This window comes from Nanorana parkeri, unplaced genomic scaffold (genome assembly GCF_000935625.1).
Source record: "Nanorana parkeri isolate BGI_ZX_2015 unplaced genomic scaffold, ASM93562v1 scaffold578, whole genome shotgun sequence".
NCBI lineage: Eukaryota > Metazoa > Chordata > Amphibia > Anura > Dicroglossidae > Nanorana > Nanorana parkeri.
The window spans coordinates 491,671-514,178 of record NW_017306846.1 but is presented as its reverse complement, the minus strand read 5'-3'; the positions used below and the strand labels follow the sequence as shown (position 1 = coordinate 514,178).

General features: G+C 43.8%; 1 protein-coding gene across 2 annotated transcripts in view; it reads left to right on the top strand.

Annotated features, from left to right (window-relative positions):
• Nucleotides 1-17,312, top strand: part of ACOX2 (acyl-CoA oxidase 2) — a 32,823-nt gene extending 15,511 nt beyond the window's left edge. The window contains exons 6-15 of one of the 2 annotated variants that reach the window (XM_018562449.1): nucleotides 114-229; nucleotides 2,023-2,195; nucleotides 3,658-3,820; nucleotides 5,808-5,998; nucleotides 8,090-8,251; nucleotides 10,451-10,556; nucleotides 11,995-12,212; nucleotides 13,527-13,659; nucleotides 16,581-16,687; nucleotides 17,219-17,312. In XM_018562449.1, the coding sequence (XP_018417951.1) occupies nucleotides 114-229; nucleotides 2,023-2,195; nucleotides 3,658-3,820; nucleotides 5,808-5,998; nucleotides 8,090-8,251; nucleotides 10,451-10,556; nucleotides 11,995-12,212; nucleotides 13,527-13,659; nucleotides 16,581-16,643 (1,325 nt within the window). In that variant the 3' untranslated portion in view covers nucleotides 16,644-16,687; nucleotides 17,219-17,312. Of the gene's footprint in view, nucleotides 1-113; nucleotides 230-2,022; nucleotides 2,196-3,657; nucleotides 3,821-5,807; nucleotides 5,999-8,089; nucleotides 8,252-10,450; nucleotides 10,557-11,994; nucleotides 12,213-13,526; nucleotides 13,660-16,580; nucleotides 16,708-17,218 lie in introns of those variants that run through there. The other variant, XM_018562447.1, reaches the window with a different exon arrangement.
• The last annotated feature ends 5,196 nt before the right edge of the window (nucleotides 17,313-22,508 follow it).

Sequence of the window (22,508 nt, the reverse complement as noted above, 5' to 3'; positions counted from 1 at the left end):
TGACTTCTGAGCACCACAAACAATTTTTATTTCAGTCACGTTGATTAATTAGGTCCTCTGTGCTATGTATCAAAATGTATATGTATTCCAAATCCATTGTCATCTCCTTTCAGGAATAACTGTTGGTGACATTGGGCCCAAGATGTCCTTTGACCAAGTTGACAATGGATATCTCATGATGAGAAACATTCGTATCCCAAAGGAAAACATGCTAAGCAGGTTCTCTGAGGTACTGAAAGTGTCAATAATTTTATCCGTAGCACTGATATATTTAGAGGAAATGTTGCCAATAGATCCTATTTTGCTAGGGACTTCACTCCATTTAAACTATTTTTTGTTTTTGCCCCTGCACATAGGCCCGGCCGACCCCGATCGCCTTGGTATGCCCGATGGCAATCTGGGCCGGCCGCAATCAGGCAGTGGTGGCCCTCTATTCAGGCATATGAGACTGCTGCTCGCTCATCACTAGGGCCCCGAGAGGCACCAGCGAGCGGCATTCTCCTGAATAGAGAGCCGCAACTGCTGCGGCAGCAGCTGCCAGTGCATCTTTGCACACCCGGTGAAAGCCTGCATGACCGCCAGAGAGCCCGCACTGACCGCCAGAGAGCCCGCACGGAACGCCAGAGAGCCAGCACGGACCACCAGAGGGCCTGCACGGACCACCAGAGAGCCCGCACTGGCCCCCTGAGAGCCTGCATTGGCTACCTTAGAGCCTGAACAGACTCTTGAGAGCCTACACAGCCCCCCTAAAACTCTGCACAGCCCTCGTGGGAACCTGGAGAGACATCAGGCCGTGAAAGCAGAGTAACACAGAGTATGTAGCTTCATACTATTCTCCATTGCTGTATAATGTATTGCTGGGATTTGTAGTCCTCTGTAGCTGATGGTATTATTCTGCAGTGCTTTACAGTGTATTGCTGGTATTTGTAGTCCTCTATAGTTAGTGGTATTCTGCATTGCTGTAAAATATATTACTGAGATTTGTCTCTCTACAACTTGGAGTCAGATCTACCAGGCTCACAGCCAGGCCTTGGCGCCCCACCACTGACTTCAAGCTGTAGAGAAGACTACAAATCACAGCCCGGACAGGAGGAAAAGGTCCTTGGTGACTGTCGACAAAATGGGCCACCGAAATCCTCAGCTCTTCATCTGGCCCTAAATACATGGGATGGTTACAAATAGTATGTGAAGGCATTAGGTCCTGGAATGAATATCGTCTGTGTACCTGTAAAAAAAAAATTTTGTTGGAGTGGGTAAACAATGCCTGTTTGTACCTGAACTCCAGGCAACTATAAAAAGAAAAAATGAGTGCAGCTCTATAATCATTCATAAACCATGAAACATTTTTTTAAATGCAAGCACTGAATTTGACCTGGTATCAGTCTACCATACAGTTTGCACAGCAGAGCTCAGAGAGGGGGAGTGAGAAACAGCACAAGGAGCCAATCAGGTATGCTACAGTGCAAGGAAAATGCTGATAACATTGAGCTCATCAATCTGCTGCTTCTACTTTCACTCTCCCTTCACATCGTGAGGTGGGAAACCTGGAAGTAAAAAAGCAGCAAAGACTAGGCCCCCCAACCTTGCTCAAAAACGGATGATCCCCTAAATACAGAAATCCCTTGAACGGAGCTGGTTGAGTAAACAGGTAAGACATAAATAATAGGTCTTACCTGTTTACTCAACCAGCTCCATTCAAGGGATTTCTGTATTTAGGGGATCATCCGTTTTTGAGCAGTTTTTTAAAACCCTGGAGATTGGTATATATATATATATATATATATCGTTTTAGCGTAACTCCTTTGTGTTCCCCTATTTTTTTGCATTATTCCCCCCAACCTTGCTAGGTAGAGCTGTGTAAATCATAGGACTAGAAAAATACAAATCCTTTGGCAGGTAGAACAACTGCCATATATTTACTTCATCGTTGTATTTAGCTTTTTGCCTCAAGTTCAGTTTTATATATTTTTGAATAATACTAAAGTCGTAGTATACAATACTCATTGAATCTCTCCATGACAGGTTCTGCCCGATGGCTCCTATGTGAAACGTGGTTCAGACCAGATAAATTACTTCACCATGATTTCAGTACGGGTTTCCATGATTGGTAACGAAGTCGTGGATTCCCTGAAGAAAGCATGTACTATCGCTGTGAGGTATTCTGCAGTCAGACGTCAGTCAGAGTTAAAGCCCAGGTATGTACCATGCTGCTTACAGGAACTACATTCAACAGGACTGCAACACATTATTTGTTCTCTTTGTGGACTACAAAGAAGCCCCCCCCCCCCCCCCCCCCATTGTTATGGATACAAGGAGATGTTTCGGTTCCTAAAGCACTTTGGGGCAGATTTATAATGCATTTGCACAGCATAACGCTGTGCAAACGATGCTCGCAGCACATTGACGTCACAGGAAATTCCTATGTTCTTCAGCTCCATCTAGTGGCAATAATGGGCTGCGGACATCATTCACACAGCTGTGCAAATACATTACAAATCAGCTCCTCCTTGTCCTAGAGTGACATTACTGCTCCTAGATAGATTCAGTACAATGAGTGAGTGTTGTCACCCTAGGGCAGGAAATGTTGCTGCCAGAACCACTAAGTGAAAGGTAAAAAAAAGCCTTAAAAATGAAAACTAATGCAGGCACCTCATCTAAGGACTATTAAGCTGCAAAATATTCAATTTTTGGTCTTGTGTTTAGATACACAAGTTTTTAGTGTCAGGCTATAATTAGAGCTCAGAAGGTGTGGAGGCTTAAAATAGATTTATGGCCAAACTTTTAGGGTCACAAAAGGACATTTACTAATGGGAAAGATCCCGTCAATAATGTCAGGATCCACTACGCTGCCTGATTGACAGTTGGCTCTGCCTCTCTAGAGCCAGCTGTGCCCGCCCCTTTCCCTGTCTGTCCCTCCAGTCACTGGAGAAATTTGAGAGGGGGGAATCCCTGCGGGGACTGAAAGTCACTGCTCTCTGGAGGGGGAAGCCGTGAGCTGAGTGATCAACCGGTTTGTGATCGCTCAGTTCTCGATCTTTAGAGCTGACGTGCAGCAGCTGCAGTGTCACTCATCGGCTCTAACTATTGGGATGCTTATATTTCACTCTCCCCATAGTTCTCCTTTAATTTATATTCCTATGGGTTTTCAGTACCTATTAGAGTTCTTCTGCCAATGAACCAACATACCAAGCAGACACAGAAGAAAAAAAGCCACACACCATAGTCCAACCGATAATCGATTTTTAATCCACAAGGCAGAACATGTCCAGCGCACTGAGACACTCCTCTTAGCGGCTGCCCGTCTAACACGTTTCACCCCTATAGGGCTTAATCGCAGAGATATAGGTGATCCTGGGGGAAGAAGTCTGCCTGGACATGTTCAGCCTTGTAGAATATAAACCAATTCTCGGGTGGACTATGGTGTGCAGCTTTTTTTCTTCTGTGTTGGAGCATGGACAGCTCCTATAGCATGCACCCACACTCCAGGTGATGGAGGCTCAGCGTCGGATGGAGAGGGGACATCCTTTTGCATTGTTATACCGAGCAGATACCCAGCACTTCATAGGACAAACAAATCACACAGTTAATAAATACATTGATGTATTTTAGGTTTAACATTTGAAACATTTTTAACCAACTTGGTTTTTTATTTTATAGGGCCCAAGAAGCTAAGATCCTTGATTACCAAACCCAGCAACAAAAGCTGCTGCCTCTCCTGGCAACTTGTTATTCCATTCATTTTATGGCCACATACGTGGCTGCAGTTTACAACAAGGTCTTCAAAGAGATCAGGGTGGAGAATTTTAGCTCTCTTGCCGAGGTAACTATATGGTAATTCTGTTCTGAAAGCTAAACTCCAGGATAAGCAAAATCTTGTCTAAATCCAAGTAGCATTCTTACTTAAATCATGGCTGGCTTTGATGTATCCGGATCTGTGCAGTAATCCAGCATAAAACTTTGCCTCTGTGCAGGAGCTTCCTGTAATTAAGACTGGTCACTGCTGCTCTCTCTCCTTGTAGAGGGTTACTGGTCCTGTTTCCCCCCACTCAGCCTGTAGTGGGTGGAGTCTGCAGGGTCCCTCCCACTGCTCTCTGCACAGGCTATGTACAGTACAGTGATGATGTAATAGCTCATTTTAGAAGGTAAGATTTGGGTTTTCAAAGGCATTTGACACACACAAAAACCTTTGTGGCTATTTAAGAGTAAATTGTTGTGCTCTGAGTTAAATTTTAAACTGCAGTGCTTGTGTCACTTGTTCACGGACATACATTAAAGGAGAATTATGGGGTGAGTGATTTACACTCATCTTCATAGTTAGAGCCGACGTGTGACATTGAAACTGTCACACGTCGGCTCTACAGATCGGGAAGTGAGTGAACACATACCGTCGCTCGCTCACTTCCCAAACGTCTCCCTGCAGAGAGCCGTGACTCTCATTCCCTGCTCCCTGCAGGGATTCCCCTCTCCGATCATCCAGCGCTGAGTGAAAGAACGGATGGGTGAAGGGCGGGCACAGATGGCTCTGCCTCTAGATAGGCAGAGCCCGCTGTCAATCAGCCAGCTGGGTGGATCTCGGCTGCGGCACTCTCCATATATATATATATATATATACGGAGCTTTGGGTCACGGGAGGAGGTTAGTATATATCCTCCCGTGTACCTAAATAGAACTACGGGATAAAAAGGTTACCCCATAGTTCTCTTTTAATGATATGCTGAGCTCACAAAGTGCCTGCCCGTTCATGTGCCACAATGTAGCTTTGGGATGTTGTATCTAAGATGTACTTATTTGTAGTTGGAGATAAACATTCTCTAATAACTGAAAGAGTTTATGTCAACATTAGTCTACTTTTGCTGCTACTGTTATTGATTCAAGTAACTGAACTGTTCTTTCATAGATCTCTACAGCATGTAAACTTTTATCAGCTTGTTTTTATAACATTAGAATAATATTTGAATGGATCAGCCGGCTTCTGTACATGCTGGCCAGTTTAATTACCCATTGCCTTATTACCTTTTGGATATCCCCTCAAAAAAAAAAAAGATGTTTGAAAAATGCCAATGTTACAGATGTTTCTCTATTTCAAAAGATGTCATCTCACTTCCTGCTTTCTCTCCAGGAAGTGAGAGAAAAGAGTTTAATACTGCTTTAAATATTTTTGGCTAGAGAGCCACAGTATTAAAAATAATATTTACAAAAGTAATGTTGTCTATGTGGCTAAATCGTGTAAATACACAGCTCTGGAATTTTAATATGGTCCATATCTAGAAATAAAGAGCGTGAGAATTTATATATATAATCTGGGATACTATTATAATAAATATTAAGTATATTTGTGATTTTTATCCTTCCATGTTATATTTCCTAATTAGAGCATGAATGCATATGTACATGGGGGGGGGTTATGAAAACTGGAGCAGACTGGCAACAAATCAGCATCTCCCTTCAGTTTGCTCAGGTAAGATCTGAGACAGAGAAGCTGATTGGTTGCAGTGCAAATCTGCTCCAGATTTTGTCTGCTCCAGTGTTCATAAATTCCCCCCCATAGTACTTTCTGTATTACTTTATTATTACATAGAATATATTTAAATGACTCGCAAACATATATCCATTGCAAATAAAAGTGTTATAAATTACATTCCACCACTTTATGCCTCAGGTAAACCAGAAAAAGTTATTTCTTTAATGGCCATGCTGCAATATTACCTTCTATTGCAAATTATATTGATAAACTGCTTTCGGATAAGTGACAGATGGAAGGCCTAAAGTGAGCTGTTGCTTTATGTTTTGCTTACATTCCATTCCAGCTCCACGCTATCACTTCAGGAATTAAAGCGTTTGCTACAGAGATTTGCTCCAATGGTGTGGAGGTGTGCCGCAAAGCCTGTGGGGGTCACGGGTATTCTCTGTACAGTGGACTGCCAACACTATACACCAGGGTTGTGGCTTCGTGTACTTATGAAGGGGAGAACACCGTCCTACACCTACAAGTTGCAAGGTACTACTATTTAAGGGTCTGAAGCGGACAATCAATGCTGCAATACAGATTAAGAATATTTTTTACAGAGTAATAAACCCAAAACACCAGTAACTTTAAAGCTGAGCTCCAGGAAGATATTAAGAGTCCAATGAATGCACATATGTATTTATCTAAAATATTATTCAATTTATTTTTCTTTCACTAACTTTTTATTCATTTTCAAATAAACAATTGCAGGATAAAAGTATGAGCTAGCTAGCGCAGCAGCAATAAACAATGTGTTAGCACATATTTTATGACCAGCATGTTTCAGATAAAGCAATTATATCACCAGCAATTACATAGGCGTGTGCCTATGTAATTACCTTCACTGATGACAGTCTCACCTTCACTGATGACACATATACATATACTGTATGTACATATATGCCTGGGCACACCATAATCACCCCGAGTGCAACACCAAGAGCTGTGCTCTGGTCAGAAGCCTGCTCCTTCCAGAGGCTGCAAGGCATGTGCAGGAACATACATGGCTAAAGAAATGCCGTGTTTAATAGAACTTCGTGCACTGACCACACTGAGCTCTGCTTCAGAGGACCTCAGCCAGCAGGAGTTTCTGGTAGGTTGCAGCACTAAACTTGAGTTGAAGAATGCAGTGTTGGGTTCTCCAAGCAAGGGACTAGACTTTGACTGTGTCTTCAGTGAAGGTGGAACAGCGGCCAGGCTTTGCTCTGAACATGTGTCTCTGGCAGATGATGGGGGACTACAGATGCCAGCAAGCCACAGGCCAACACTCTGCAGCTCCCTCCCATGGTGGTTGATACATATATGCACACAAACACACGTGTGTTTGTACTTTTGTTTGCACACCCTAATGCAATAGGCTGTGCACTCCCATGATCACATGTAAAGTTAGAAAAAGTAGAGTAGAAACAAAAATCACCAGCACTCAGCGATATCATTAAACATGTCCATTAAATTGGACAAAACGTCGCAGTAACAAAGGCCAACGTTTTGGGACCGCACAGGGTCCCTTCCTCAGGGCAAAAGCCCTCTGCCCTGAGGAAGGGACCCCGTGCGGTCCCGAAACATTGGCTTTTGTTACTTTGACGTTTTGTCCAATTAAATGGACATGTTTAATGATATCGCTGAGTGCTGGTGATTTTTGTTTCTACTCTGTGTCTGCACCGCACCATCCGTGGTTATCACTACGAGCACCATCTTCTACATAGGCCTGGACTGCTGCAAGGTGTGCGGAGGGCTTCTCTATCCACTTTTAGAAAAAGTAGAGACATTAGTATATCCATATGCCCTCACATCTCCGCCAGGACCCAAGTATGTACAATGCTACCCATCTGCTACAAACATGCGGTAGTAATTTCCTGGGGGAAATAATCCTATTAACCTGCGATAAACAGAACCTGGCATTTGGGTAGGGGATCCCCAAAGCCAGTTTCAAGAATAAGTCTAAAGTAAGAATAAAAAAGGGGAGGGGTTAAAGTGGACCTTTACCCTCTTTGACTAAAAATCACATCAACATACTGCTCTACATGCTGATATTAAATCACCTTACATTCATTAGCTAAACAAACATATTTTTATTTTACTTACAATTTCTTTTTTTCCACTTCCTGGTCCACTTTGGCATAAATTATGTAATCCGTGCCTAAGCGTTGCATCCTGGGAAGATTACATCAGCAGAGTATTGCTGGGAAATCTCATCTGTAATGTCATGAGATCTCAGGGAAAGGCCTTTTCCTCCCCTGTGAGGATGTGCATGGTCACATGTCCTAGTCGCATGTGCCAGAGTTCCAGGAAGTAAAGGGAGATCTAGTAACCTGCCCTTAGTTAAAATGACCACGGTCATAAGAAAAATAAGGTATGCAAAGAATAAAAATAATTATCTAGAAGTATCTGTTTGTAGATTGTCATTACTAAACATCAGGTCAGCTATATTTATGACCCCCAATACTTTTCAGCTTGATTGTGAATAACTCAGAGACTTTCACATATTAATTATTGGATGTTCATAAACTTTTTTTTTTTTTTTTAAACCAGCTTGTAAATGAACTGTCTGTGTAACGTCCATCTTTTTTTATTACTTGTTAGGTTTTTAATTAAGTGTTTTGCTGCTGCCCAGTCAGGGAAGCCATTACCTCAAACTACATCTTATCTGTCTACCCGGCTCTCCAGTGGATGCCAGGCAAACACACACTTGGACTTCCTAAATCCTGATGTGTATATGAAGGCCTATGAAAGCAGAGCATACAGGTCAGTAAATGGGCTAAGGTATATTCTACTATCTTCAAAGCTCTTTACTACAATGCCAACTTTTTACCACTTTTGGCCGGCCATAACCAAGCCCAGGTCGGCGATCGGTCCATGTCCAGACCCCTGGACCAGGCAGGAATAGATAAAAGATTGGATACGGCCCACATTGCCTTGCCTGCCTTACTCCCAAGTTGCTTTTGTAACTTGTAGGTTGACTGGCTTTTCCCCAATTATGTATCCATATAGGTTTTACGCTGTTTCTTCTGTAAGTGTAACAATCGTAATTGTTCTTCAATAAACCTTTGATGGAAAAAAATACTACAGTATTTCTATTTCTTTAGTCCTTTTCACACTACAGAGCTGCATAGTATTGCTGTCAAAGGAAGAAAACCTAAATATATCAGGGTTCTTGCCTTGCTGTTGAGGCAGATGAAAGGGAAACATTTTTCATTACCACATAGGAAGCCCTGAAAGCTTCAAATCGGTTAGATTAATGATCTTGTTTTTTAATGTCTTTTTTTCTGGCATCTCAACTGTCAGTATGCCGGTTTGCTTGGGAGCCCTTCAATGCTGGGTTTCTAATAAAACCTACTATAGAATCTAATCTATAATTTCTAATATCTGATAACGTGAAGAGCCAAATAATTCTGTGACTGAAAAGATATCTCCAGACAAAAAAAGTTGACGGGCATAGTAAATTCCTACACTTGTCAGCACCATCATACTGTTGTTTAAATCCACTTCTATGCATTGATCTCCTCCATTCACTGTCCATAGAATGTCCAAATTTCCAACAGATGGACAGTGATTGGAGGAGATCACCACATACAAGTGGCTTTAAACAATGGCAAGTGTAATTATACAATGAACCTGTAATGAGTCAGGCATGGTGTCGTGCTACAGAACTGTAGACAAATCTGAAGGAGACTGTACAGTCGAATTGTAACATGTGTGGCCAGTTTGTATTTAAAGTGCAACTGAAGCCAAAACCTTTTTGTTTTTAGTTTTGGATAGAGTGGAGAGGAATTAGAACACCAGTAAGGTTTTCATTTCTGTCTGTGTTCCCACTATTGAGATTCAAGCTTTATTTGTCGTGTTGATCGTTATTACTGAAAGTGAAGGGGAGAGTAAATCCAAAAATGTGGGTTGTCATCAGAACAGAGAGATGAGAAACCTTCCGATGGGGACACTTGTTCCTTTTTTTTTTTTTTTTTTTTTTAAGCCCGTGGAGCGTGCATCGAAAACAAACATCCCCTGTGAACAAAAAAGTAGTGAAATCACTACACACTAAAAACAAACATTTGCACAAGAGTGCTTTGGTCCTCCTCTGATGAGGAAGGGCCATGATTTGCTGAATCCCCCGGGGCGAAGTCTCCTGACAGGGGAAAGGGCGACTTAGGTCCACTTACCCGAAGGGCGGCGGGACCCTCTCCTCATGGACCTGCCGAAACAGGTCCACCGAGTACTAGGTGGGGGCTCTCCCGAAGAGAGACCTCCGAGTGGGAGGAGGCAGGGGAGGCCGTCCAGACCAAAGTATAAAAATTGCCCGGACTAGCCCGAAGGCCTGCCCAAGAGGCGTGGTGCAGATAAAACTTGAGTGACCGTGACCTGGTGAATCAAGTGGGGTCCCAAACCCAAGTGATTTTTCACACCCTGAGACGCCATTCCCAGGGGGCACAGTACCGCAGGCTTCTGCGCCTCCCAACCCTCCGGCCAGACCAGAGGTGCAGCACCTGTCCCCATCAGGAGGCATTAGTGATAAGGAAGCTCCCCCCATCTCCAAAAGGAGCCGCCTCAAACACCCACCTTCACTTCAAAACAGTGCTAAGCGACCGTCCTCCCCAAGGACAGTCCACGCTGTTCCCCTCTGAAAACTGATAAGAACAGACACTACACTTGATCTTAGCCAAAAGGAGTGACCCTGCTGACCACCAGGGATTTCACTCTCTTTGGAGCGATTTCCTCTCACTCCCTGACAGGAAGTAAAGGGATGGGACACAGATGGCAAAATAAGCTGATAGGGGTTATAGCCCTCCCTCGCTATCCAAAAATGAAAAAAAAAAGTTGTGGCTTAATTAACTTGAGATCTGATTGGTTGCAATGTGTTTGCACATCACTGTTGCTGTTTGCAGTGGCAAATTGAATGAGCGTGCCAGTGTATATTATAATAAATTAATAATATAACATTTTCTTTTCCAGACTTATTGCTTCTGCAGCAAACAAACTGCACCGTTTAGTACAGTCTGGAACGGAGCAATATGAGGCATGGAACAACACGTCCGTGGAGCTTGTGAAGGCATCAATAGTTAGTATCTACTATTTTAGTTTGCCCATCATATGTAAGACATTGGGGTTGATTTACTAACCTTATAAACACGCCACAAACAAGTATACACCTCTGTAGTGTGTTCCCTCCCAGCATGATCTATTGGTGGAATCTAGACACCTATGTAGTGTGTACACACCCAGCAGGTGTGTTGTGCAAAGCCCTGCATGAATTGCAAGGTGATGTTGTGTAAATTAGCTCTACATTGTGTTGCTTGCGTTGATACATGCAGGAATGTAAATGCATGAGCTAACCATTTTTGTCTAAACTGTGAAGCAGCATTATATATGCATCATGTGCATGATTTTTCCATATATGGCATTAGTGGAAATATGCTTTTAGAGACTTTTTGGTTGATAAATACGTTTTGCTGTGTAAAAATCACACGCACCTAGTGCGTGCGTATGTTTAGGTTAGTAAATCACCCCCATTAGCTCACATTAGGCTCAATTCACACAGCTAACACACCAAGATGTGGATGCATATTTCAAAAAAAGGGACAGTTGTTTTCAGCGAAGTTCAACAAGATTTGTCACATGGCTTAAAGAAGAACTCTGGGCAAATACATTCTTAACTCTTGCAGTGGGGCTACCCCCTGCACTGCAAGGGTTAACTGCTTGTTTTTTGGGGGGGCTCAATATAACAAAGATATACTCATCTGAACCACGATCCTGTTTGGCTCCTAGACTGGTCCCTTCAGTCTGGCTCCTCCTCCGATCGATAAATATACTGTATAGGACATGATGACTCACAGGGCCTTTAGCCCGCTGGAGCAGAGGGGGAGCGAAGATGGAAGGGACCGATCCAGGAGCCAGTCAGGATTGCGATTCGGGTGAGTATATTTTTGTTATTTTAGCTTTCTAGACAAAACGAGCACTTGCACCCACTGCAAGGGTTAGGATTTAATTTGCCCACAGTTCTTCTTTAAAAACATATCCTCATCCTCGTGTACAATCTTTGTAAATTGAACCTATTGCATGGATTATTGCCATAATTTTCATTGCCGGCTCTGCTCTCTGCTGACAATAGTTGTGCCGAACTGACCCTCCTGTCTTGCGGCAGGTTAACTGGTCAGGGCCTGCGTAACTGACAACACTTTTTTTTAACCTCTTATGACATAAAACACCCACAATGTTCTTATTAGCCAAAAACCATGTCTAGGCTTTAGGTTACAGCTACATAAAGTAGGCACAGCTACATAAAGTAGTTGTGTTTTTTATTGTTTTTTATTCGTAGCAAGAAAGAGTTGTGTTTTTTTTTCCAAAATAACAATAGTGCTCTCCAATGTTGACGTCTTCCTTACTGGATCCAATAAAGTGCTGATTTTAATGGTAGGAGCTCTCAGTGAGAATAAAATGTATCTACAAGATCTTGGTGTGTTCTTTTGATTCATGAAACATGGTGAATTGTCTTTCAGGCCCACATACATTACTTAACTGTGAAGACTTTCACCTCTGCTGTGAGCACTCTGTCAACTCAACCTGAAATTAAAACCGTCCTCAAGCGCCTTTGTGACCTGTACGCTTTGCACGGAATATTTACAAGTGCCGGTGACTTCCTGCAACATGGCTACTTGTCAGGGAAACAACTGGAACTGGCCACTACAGCTTACCTTGGCCTCCTAGCAGAGCTCCGGTGAGTGACAATGAAACGTATTATCTGCTGTGGATTGCCATCAAAAGTAACTATACCCAATGTTGTATAACGAGCCAGCGAGAGATACGGCTCCTCACCCCTACTGTTATACATAGTTAAATACACTGGGGCTTTAAAGGTGCCAATACACATCCACTTACAAAATGTCATAACACATACCACTGTTTATATACATACAAATATTAGAAACTGTACAATAAAAGCAGATGCCCCAAGATTATGTGCTTCATCATACACATGCACAATGCACAAAAATAGTCCATTCAAGCTACCTCCCAAAGCCACTCGACTATGCACTTGGAAAGAAATGGTGTACAAATATGTCAAAGTTCATCATATGAAAAGATGAGTGGCCCAATCTTCAATGCGCTTTGCATACAATTCTTTAGGAAGAGATGGAGGCAATCTATACTATAAGGTCCACACTTCTGGGGACAGCAAGAACAGCCTGAATGTCACAAATGGGGAACTCTGGTAAGCTCCCACGGGCAGGGCCCTCTCTTACCATTTTGTCTTGACTTGTATTGTAAGGCCTCATTCACACGAGAAAAAGCTGGCACGTACAGTTCCATGCTGCGTGCACGGCCGTATCGACAGCTCCCAGGAAGGACAGGTGCTGCGTGTGATTAGTGCGCAGCCCGTGTCCTTCTCTAATGGAGTATGTGGCTGTACGCCGCCCTACGCTCACCTCAAGTGCAGGTCCGTGCGGGTGTCCCGGCTCGGACGCAGACAGGATCCATCCTGGCAGTATACGAGTACGGACACCCACACGGAGGTGCAGAGCGGTGAGCGCAGGGCGGCGTATGGCCGAGTACTCCCATAGAGAATGACACGGACTGCGTACTAATCACACGCAGCACCTGTCCTTCCCGGGAGCTGCCCGATACGGCCGTGCACGCAGCATGGAGCTGTACGTGCCAGCTTTTTCTCGTGTGAATCAGGCCTAATTGTAATGTCCTCCATATATTGTAAAGCGCTGTGCAAACTGTTGTCGCTATATAAATCCTGTATAATAATAATATAATAACTTGATTTGAGGAAAACACCAAAATGGGGGAAAACACATACCATAGTCTGGTGTAAAGTGATAAGTAAAGATAGCAGGTTTTTCTCTCTCAGAGGATGAAAGGGATTGCCCGCCTTAGTATCCTCAACCAGCCATTCACTGTAGATCTCTAACTCACACATCCTCTTGCCCTCACAGGGTTCTGTGTTTCCCCATTGGCCGTCTTGATCCCCACTGCATCCCATGTACAGTAGTGTAATCTTACTATGACGGTGTTTGTTTTCCAGCAAAGATGCCGTTTTGTTGGTCGATGCTTTTGACTACTCAGATCAACAGTTGATTTCTGCTCTTGGGACCTATGATGGGAATGTATATCACAATCTGCTTGAATGGTCTCAGAGAAATCCCGACATCAAAAAGGTAGGTATAAAGTGTACCTGCAATGTTGGTGCAAGTAATAAACTACTACAGAGGAGTGTGGCAGTAAATGCCTAAGTTATGAAGTCTTTATATTCTAAAGACTTCATCACTCGAAGATTATATGCAGGGCAGCCATCAGAAATTTTGGGGCCCCTTACACGGCTTTAGGCTGGGCCCCCCCACCGCACCGCCACCACACTGAGCCAGTCACACTGTTATTATACATTTATATAGCTCTGACATACAGGTGAAACTCGAATAATTAGAATATCGTGTAAAGTTCATTTATTTCACTAATGCAACTTAAAAGGTGAAACTAATATATGAGATAGACTCATTACATGCAAAGCAAGATAGTTCAAGCCGTGATTTGTCATAATTGTGATGATTATGGCTTACAGCTCATGAAAACCCCAAGAACCCCAAATCCACAACCTCAAAAAAGTAGATTATTACATGCAATCAATAAAACAAGGATTGTACATAGAACAATATTGGACCTCTGAAAAGTACAAGCATGCATATGTACTCAGTACTTGGTTTGGGCCCCTTTTGCAGCACTTACTGCAATTACTTTTGCACGATATTCTAATTATTCGAGTTTCACCTGTATACCGCAGTGCTGTACAGAGAACACTGAGACAGTCACATCAGTCTAGTACAGAGGAGCTTACACTCTAATGCACAATGGCACTGGCAGTAGGTGGACTACAAATCCCAGCAATACATTTATATACCATGCAGAAGAGTATATGAATTTGGCTCAGTGCTTAGCGACCCGATGGACTCTGGGAATAGCGACCCGCTGGACGCAGGGCTGAGTGACCCGCTGGACGCAGGGCTGAGTGACCCGCTGGACGCAGGGCTGAGTGACCCGCTGGACGCAGGGCTGAGTGACCCGCTGGACGCAGGGCTTAGTGATGCACTGGACTCACCTGAGAGTGACCCTGCAGAGCACACCATAGATGCTGCACAGCCCATCTGAGACTGTCTATAGTGGGCTCTGAAGAGGTTCTAAGGTGGGCTGGTCAGGGCTGCATCCCCCTCCCTCCCTCCTTCCTAGCTCCTCTTACCTGCACACCAGGCCTCCTCTGCCGCCGGACTGGCCGGAAGTGACGTCACGAGCAGCTTCGCTGATGGGGCCCCAACTTGTCTCAAAGCCGCTGGAGCGGCAATGCTAGGGCCCTGCACTGCTAGGGCCAGGCCTCCGCCGCCGCTGCAGGGGCCCGTCCGCCTCCTCGCTCTTCACCGTCGGCTGATACTCATGGACGGGCCCCCCAGGCTGTCCGGGCCCCTTACATGAGTATCGGTCATACCCCCCTGATGGCTGCCCTGATTATATGCCAAACTCCTTTGTAGTGTATTACTAGAATATATCAGAATCTTGATATTAGCACCATCTCCTGTACTTTTTAATCTACATTCACTTCGCATATGACCACTCTATGGAGGTTAGGCATGAAGTAATGATCGGTCAAGCCAGTTCAATTGATATTTAGGAAGCACTACAACTGCAGATGTCAGGAAGTCCTATAGAAGAAATCGAATTGTGATTTTTGAAAATTTGATAAGATTCCCCATCTGATTTTAAATAAAAAAGCAGCTTTGGCTGCAATACTCCCCTACACCCTGGCATTGTCCCCCCCAGACATGACACTGCAATCCATTGCTGGTCCTCTCCTGGGTTAAATGATGCCTAGCGTCATTCAACCCACTTTTCTGAGCCCAATGAGCATACATACACTATATTGCTAAAAGTATTGGGACGCCGGCCTTTACACGCACATGAACTCTAATGGCATCCCAGTCTTAGTTCGTAGGGTCCAAAATTGAGTTGGCCCGCCCTTTGCCGCTATAACAGCTTCAACTCTTCTGGGAAGGCGTCCACAAGGTTTAGGAGTGTGTCTATGGGAATGTTTGACCATTCTTCCAGAAGCGTATGTGTGAAGTCAGGTACTGATGTTGGAGGAGAAGGCCTGGATCGCAGTCTCCGTTCTAATTCATCCCAAAGGTGTTCTATCGGGTTGAGATCTACATGTGCAGGCCAGTCAAGTTCCTCCACCCCAAACTCCCCCATCCATGTCTTTATGGACCTTGCTTTATGCACTGGTGCGCAGTCATGTTGGAACAGGAAGGGCCATCCCCAAACTCCTCCCACAAAGTTGACATTGTCCAAAATATCTTGGTATGCTGATGCCTTAAGAGTTCCCTTCACTGGAACTAAGGGGCCAAGCCCAACCCCAGAAAAACAACCCTACACCAGAATCCCCCCTCCACCAAACGTTACACTTGGCACAATGCAGTCAGACACGTCCATCAGATTGCCAGAGAAGCGTGATTGGTCACTCCAGAGAACACGTCTCCACTTCTCTAGAGTCCAGTGGTGGCGTGCTTTACACCACCTTACACCACTGCATCCAACGCTTTGCATTGCACTTGATGTAAGGCTTGGATGCAGCTGCTCGGCCATGGAAACCCATTCCATGAAGTTCTCTACGCACTGTTGTTGTGCCAATCTGAAGGCCACACGAAGTTTGGAGGTCTGTAGCTATTGGCTTTGCAGACAATTGGTGACTTCTGCACACTGTGCGCTTCAGCATGCGCTGACCCCGCTCTGTCATTTTACATGGCCTACCACTTCGCGGCCGAGTTGCTATTGTTCCCAGTTGCTTCCACTTTGTTATAATACCACTAACAGTTGACCGCGGAATATTTAGTAGCAAGGACATTTCATGGAACACCTGAATCCAATGATTTGGAGGGGCGTCCCAATACTTTTGGTAATATAGTGTAGCAATACGCACAGAACTCTATGGTCACTTAGCCATGAACGTCCTCTTTTATGTTTTTTGCAATGGAAGCTAATGATCAACTCTACTTTGTTCTCAATTTTTTGGATTTCTCTGCTTTATTTTCCACAGGTGAGCCCGGTGTTTGAGAAATACTTGAAGCCATATTTACAAAGCAACCAGTCCAAATTATGAATACAGACATCTGGAGGACGCTGATCTAAAGACCTGACCTATTTATAAACAATTTGCAGAGCCTTTTCATCCTTCGACTTCCTGTGAATGCTCATTCTGTGTGAATAGAGGCAAAAACAAACATTCTTGCTATATTTCCTTTTTAGGTTGAATGTACTGTAACGTCTTTATTTCCAATGCTCTGCAGCTCCATCTAGTGGCCATAATGTGGTATTACATTACATTTGAGCTGAAAATATATACTAAGGACGTTCATTTTTGCATCTAAGTAGTACAATGTATCACCAGCACAGCAAGGTCAGTTCTTCAAGACGTGATCCTTTTATTGATACAAAGTGATCTTGTCACATTGCAACGTTTCAGGGCCACTCAGGGTCCCTTCATCAGGCATACTACTTGGATTTGTGGTGACGCCATGCGCAATCACTACAGCACCCACTATAAGGTATATACCAGTAAGGAGTGTGGAGGGATTCTTTTGGAATTCATTTTTGCATCTATTCACACAGAATGAATGTTCACAGATATTCACAGAGCAAATGGCCCTGCAGAATGTTTATAAATAGACCCTGTACTGTACTGTGCCTTTATTTTATATGCAGCTTGGTCAGTCCCTGCAGGAAACCACAAGTGCCTGGAAGTAAAACTAATGAAACATCTAAGAAAAAATGTTTTGTTAATAAATGTGTAGTAACTGCTGTGCCTTGGTAAGAGCTTAATAAATCCAATTTTAATTAAATATTTTTTTTTATTTTCAATTTTCAATTTCTTGATTTCATATCTAAACAACATCTACACCAGTACAGAAATAAACAGGAATTACTATTAACACTAATCTAATAATATGATCCAATTATAATTCCTGGAAAACAAGCTCCTCCTCTGTGATAAACAATTATAATTGATGGGGTAGTCGTACACATGTGGAAATAAAAGAGCAGCCATTTTCTTGCATGACATAGTTGTCACATGGGGAGGGTCAGACACAGCACGACTAGCAGTGATTCCAGACTCATTCACACCTATGCACTTTAACACGCTCTTTCCTGCGTTCACACACGCTTGAGGGCAGTTCAATCACTCTGAAAGGGTCCTTTGTTACACTAGGTGTGAATGTGCGTTTAGGGATTCCTGCAGCAGGAACCTTTGAATCCTTGCCGCAGGATCCCAAATATGCCCTTTAGAAGCGGCTGCTGTCACCCGTTTAGGTTAATGATCGGCTGACAGCAGCCCCATTTGAAAGCAGCAGTCTGCCGACACTCTGCATGTAATCGTATGTCGTAGATCAGTGTCACTGGACGCATGATCGATGCATCTAGGGATATTCAACTATTTCTACCGCATGTAATCACATACTGCCTCTTTCAAATGCAGGCGCTGTCACCCGACCATTAACTTGAATGGGTGGCAGCTGCTGCTTCTAAACGGCATATTTGGGATTCCTGCCTCAGAATTTCGGAGGTTCCTGCCACAGGAATCCCTAAACGCACATTCACACAATAGCGTGAATGTAGCCAGTTGTACAGGCTCCTGTCTCATTTTCTGGCTGAAGGATCTCCCAGCATCATCTAGACCTCACCTGTGGCTGCCAGGGTCTTGCCATTCCTCATGGGACTTGTAGTTCCACAGCTGCTAGATGGCTGAGGTTGCCTACTTCTTCTCTCATCTTTTTAAGTGGGAGAACTTGCACAATTGGTGGCTGACTAAATACTTTTTTGCCCCACTGTAAACCTTTCTCTCCAAGCCTGAGTGTCCTTGGCCCACCCCTTTCATTCACTGGGTATCAATTCTTTCAATCGTAGAGGCTCTCCATCACCTGTGGGTGTTACCTTGGATGGTCCGCTGCCTAGGAACACCCACTCCTCCAGGCTGACATCCAGCCATAAAGGCATTTTGATATTTACATAACCCTTTCCAAAGCCAGCCCACTTCCTGCATCAGGGCTGAGGGGTCTTGAGTAAGTACTGAAGCTGAGTGCTGTGGTGTTTTCAGGAATATATATACAGCACCCTGCCAGACCCTCCTACCAGTCAACCTTTTCATACAGTTACTATAGACACCTTTATTATACCTGCACATTGTGATCATTTCCTCATTTAAAGTATATTTCCACTTTTGCAACCAAATTGGGAGAACATCTATTTTATATTTATTACGATTCTCATCCACCCAGCAGAACCTAAAACATTTTTTTAAATTGCTGCTTGCACAAAACATGCTCTATTCTAAAAGAAATGTTATGCTATGTACTGAGATTTGCTCTGGAATGAATAGGGGGGGGGGGGGGGGCTGGGCAGGTTATTAACATAATTAACCCTGTCTGTACTATGCTGGAGGATCTAATCATAAGTTGTAAACTATAATGTCCATCCTAACAAAGGGTTAAAGATCTAGGAGCATTGTGTGGTAATGAGGGGAAGCTCAGTATGTCCCTGGTCTTTCTATGGGGACAGACAGTGTTTCCTCTCACTAACAAAGGGTTAAAGATCAAGGAGCATTGTATGTTAATGAGGGGAAGCTCAGTATGTCCCTGGTCTTTCTATGGGGACAAAGTTTCCTCTCACTAACAAAGGGTTAAAGATCTAGAAGCATTGTATGTTATGAGTGCTAGCTCAGTCTGTCCCTGGTCTTTCTATGGCAGGGGTAGCCAAACTCCGGCCCTCCAGCTGTGGTGAAACTACAAATCCCATGATGCTTGCATCTCCGGGAGTCATGTCTGTGGCTGTGAGACTCTTGCAATGCCTCATGGGATTTGTAGTTCCAACACAGCTGGAGGGCCAGTGTTTGGCTACCCCTGTTCTATGGGGACAAACCGATGTTCCTCTCACTAACAAAGGGTTAAAGATCTAGAAGCATTGTATGTTAATGAGGGGAAGCTCAGTTCGTCCCTGGTCTTTCTACGGGGACAGGCAGAGTTTCCGGCTACTTGGATATTGGAAATGCCTTTTGCGGAACTCTTTAATTCAACAACATTTTTCTTGGAGGATTGAGATTTTCTGATAGAACCGTGTGGTTGCCATTGTTGCTTTTACTTGCAATAAACAGACAACAGAAGTTAAGAACCGCGTTATCATCTTTATTAGAATACTTGAAGCAGGCAGTACATTTTGTTGAGTGATTATCCAGATTTGGAAATAACCGAACCAGAGGTTTCATTATTTTTACTTTGAACAAAAAAAAACAAATCATGAATTCAGAACGACTGATTGCGGGGCGGGGTCACCTGATTTATCTGCATAGATACAGCTCAATAAAATCTTTTTGACTAATACTGATTCATTATTGTACTGCATATGTAATTATGATTTATCACTGAAATGAAAACAAGTCATCTATTGTATCAGACTACAACAAGACTTCAGAATTAAAAGGGAACTGTCCATTAGTGTTCAAGTCTTAAAACCAATAGTCATATTTCCAGACATTTGATTTGTAGGCGGATCCAGGTACGGATACCACAGCAACCAAACAGGTCTCGGCTTCTCATTCTATAATCTGCATAATGAAAGAACTGATTGGCTGCTGAGGACAATGGCACTTTTAGCGTTTGTACAGACTAGTGCAGTGTGCATGGGAAAAGAAAAAAAAGGCTAAAAAATTAAACCAAAGTTCAGAGTATTATAAAGAACTGCGGGAAATATTTTCTAAAGCCTGGCAGTGGGGCGACCCCTGGACTGCAAGGGTTAAGTGCTCATTTTGGTCTAGGGAGGAAAATATCAAAGTTATACTCGCCTGATCCTCAGAGCCCACTTGCTCTCAAGGTACCCATTCACCTTACGAATATCGGCCGATTTTTGGTTGGGATCGCGTTTTCGTCCGATATTCGTAGGGTTGATGGGCAGTGTACAACCGCACATACTGTACAATCGATCGACTTTTGACTAACCAGCAGGTTAGAAAACTTCGGTCGATCGAACGACTTTCGCAAGGTTGGTGGCGTTTCCGTACGTCAGAATTCGTACGAATGACACTGCACAAGCGCAGACGAAAATACGTGCGGTCGATTACCGCAATTCGTCCAGGTGCTCTCTTCTAATTACCGCTGATGCCACCATGCGATAATCGGAGCAGGATGAGGCCGCCATACGGCGGTTTGATCATCGGACGAAAAGTGTTGTCCGATGATCGCAAGGTATATGGGCAGCCTTAGACTGGTCCCTGGAGCCCCCCCCCTCCGCTGCAGTCATCACGTCTTATACACCGAGGGGGTAATTAATCAACACTGGAGCAGAGAGAATCTGGAGCAGCTGCCCATGGCAACCAATCAGCTTTTCTCTTCACTTTGCTCAGATAAGATTTGAAAATGAGACAAAGGCAGCTAATTGGTTGCAGTGCAAATCTGCTCCAGAATTCATCTGCTCCAGTTTTGATAAATCCCCCCCAGTGTATAGGACGTGAGGACACCAAGGGACATACCATTGCTGGAGCGCTGTCACAGCCGGCCGGCTCGGAAGATCGGGTGAGCATAACTTAACCCTTGCAGTCCAGGGGTAGCCCCACTGCAAGCGTTCAAATACATTTTCACCAGAGCTCTGCTTTAACTGCAATGTTATTCTGCATTCTAATGTGTTTTCGGTGCTCACTGGTCACTGTACAAACCTGACAAAAAGGGAATTAAAACCTAATAAAATGGAATGTAAAAGAATTCCCTTTGGCCACTGACTGCAATATTAAAACAAAACCGACATCAAATCTAGGTCCATAAGCATCCACGGTGTGGGTGGCATTTAGGAAAGTATGAATGTGGTTCCCATTCAAAGAGGCTGGATGAGGCCTATTAGCCATGATAAAGGGGTCGCCATGGCTGAATGCAGCACATGATGAAGACTGTGGTAATCTGTAAACAAACATTTCCCAAATCTACCCAGACTTCATTATATATATCAGGGCTGGACCAATCCCAGGAGCCAGGTCGCCAATGCTCCTTACAAAATTACAGGGAAATCCCAACTTTTGAGGGTTTTCTCTGGTTGTTGTTAAGGGAGTTGGGTTCCTGAATTTTAAATTTGTCCACCCCCCGAGATAGACTTATATATATATATATATTTGTGTTTCTTGGTTATCAACAGTGCTGAAGACACGTAGGGGGGAAGTTATCAAAACTGGAGCAGGCAAAATCTGGAGCAGCTGTGCATGGCAACCAATCAGCTCCTCTCTTCAGTGTGGTCAGTTAAGATTTGAAAATGAAAGATAGAAGCTGATTGGTTGCCATGGGCTACTGCTTCCGTTTTTGTCTGCTCCAGTTTTGATAAATTTCCATCATAGGGCTTCTGACAGAGTAAACAGAAAATAAATATACAGGATGACAGAATGGCATATGATACACCAATATCCCATGTGAACGATAGGTCATTAACTCTTTATGGAAACTTGAGGGGAAGGTGTGCAATACAGGTGAGCTTCTACAATTCAATTTGGGAAGACTTGTATAATATAAAAAGGAAATTGCAGTAACATGGCAATCCCCAATTTGATCAAAACCCTGGGTGGGCTGAAGTCCATTAAGAACGCTGGGTGGGCTGAAGTCCATTAAGAACGCTGGGTGGTCTTAAGTCCATTAAGAACGCAGGGTGGGCTGAAGTCCATTAAGAACGCTGGGTGGGCTGAAGTCCAGTAAGAACGCAGGGTGGGCTGAAGTCCAGTAAGAACGCAGGGTGGGCTGAAGTCCAGTAAGAACGCAGGGTGGGCTGAAGTCCAGTAAGAACGCAGGGTGGGCTGAAGTCCGGTAAGAACGCAGGGTGGGCTGAAGTCTGACAGCTGACCTGTAATTTATTGTGTAATTGAGTAGGAATGTGTTGTATAGTTGCAGCACATTACAAGGTTCTACCAACAGATGGCGCTGCACTGCAACTCCCTCCCCAAATA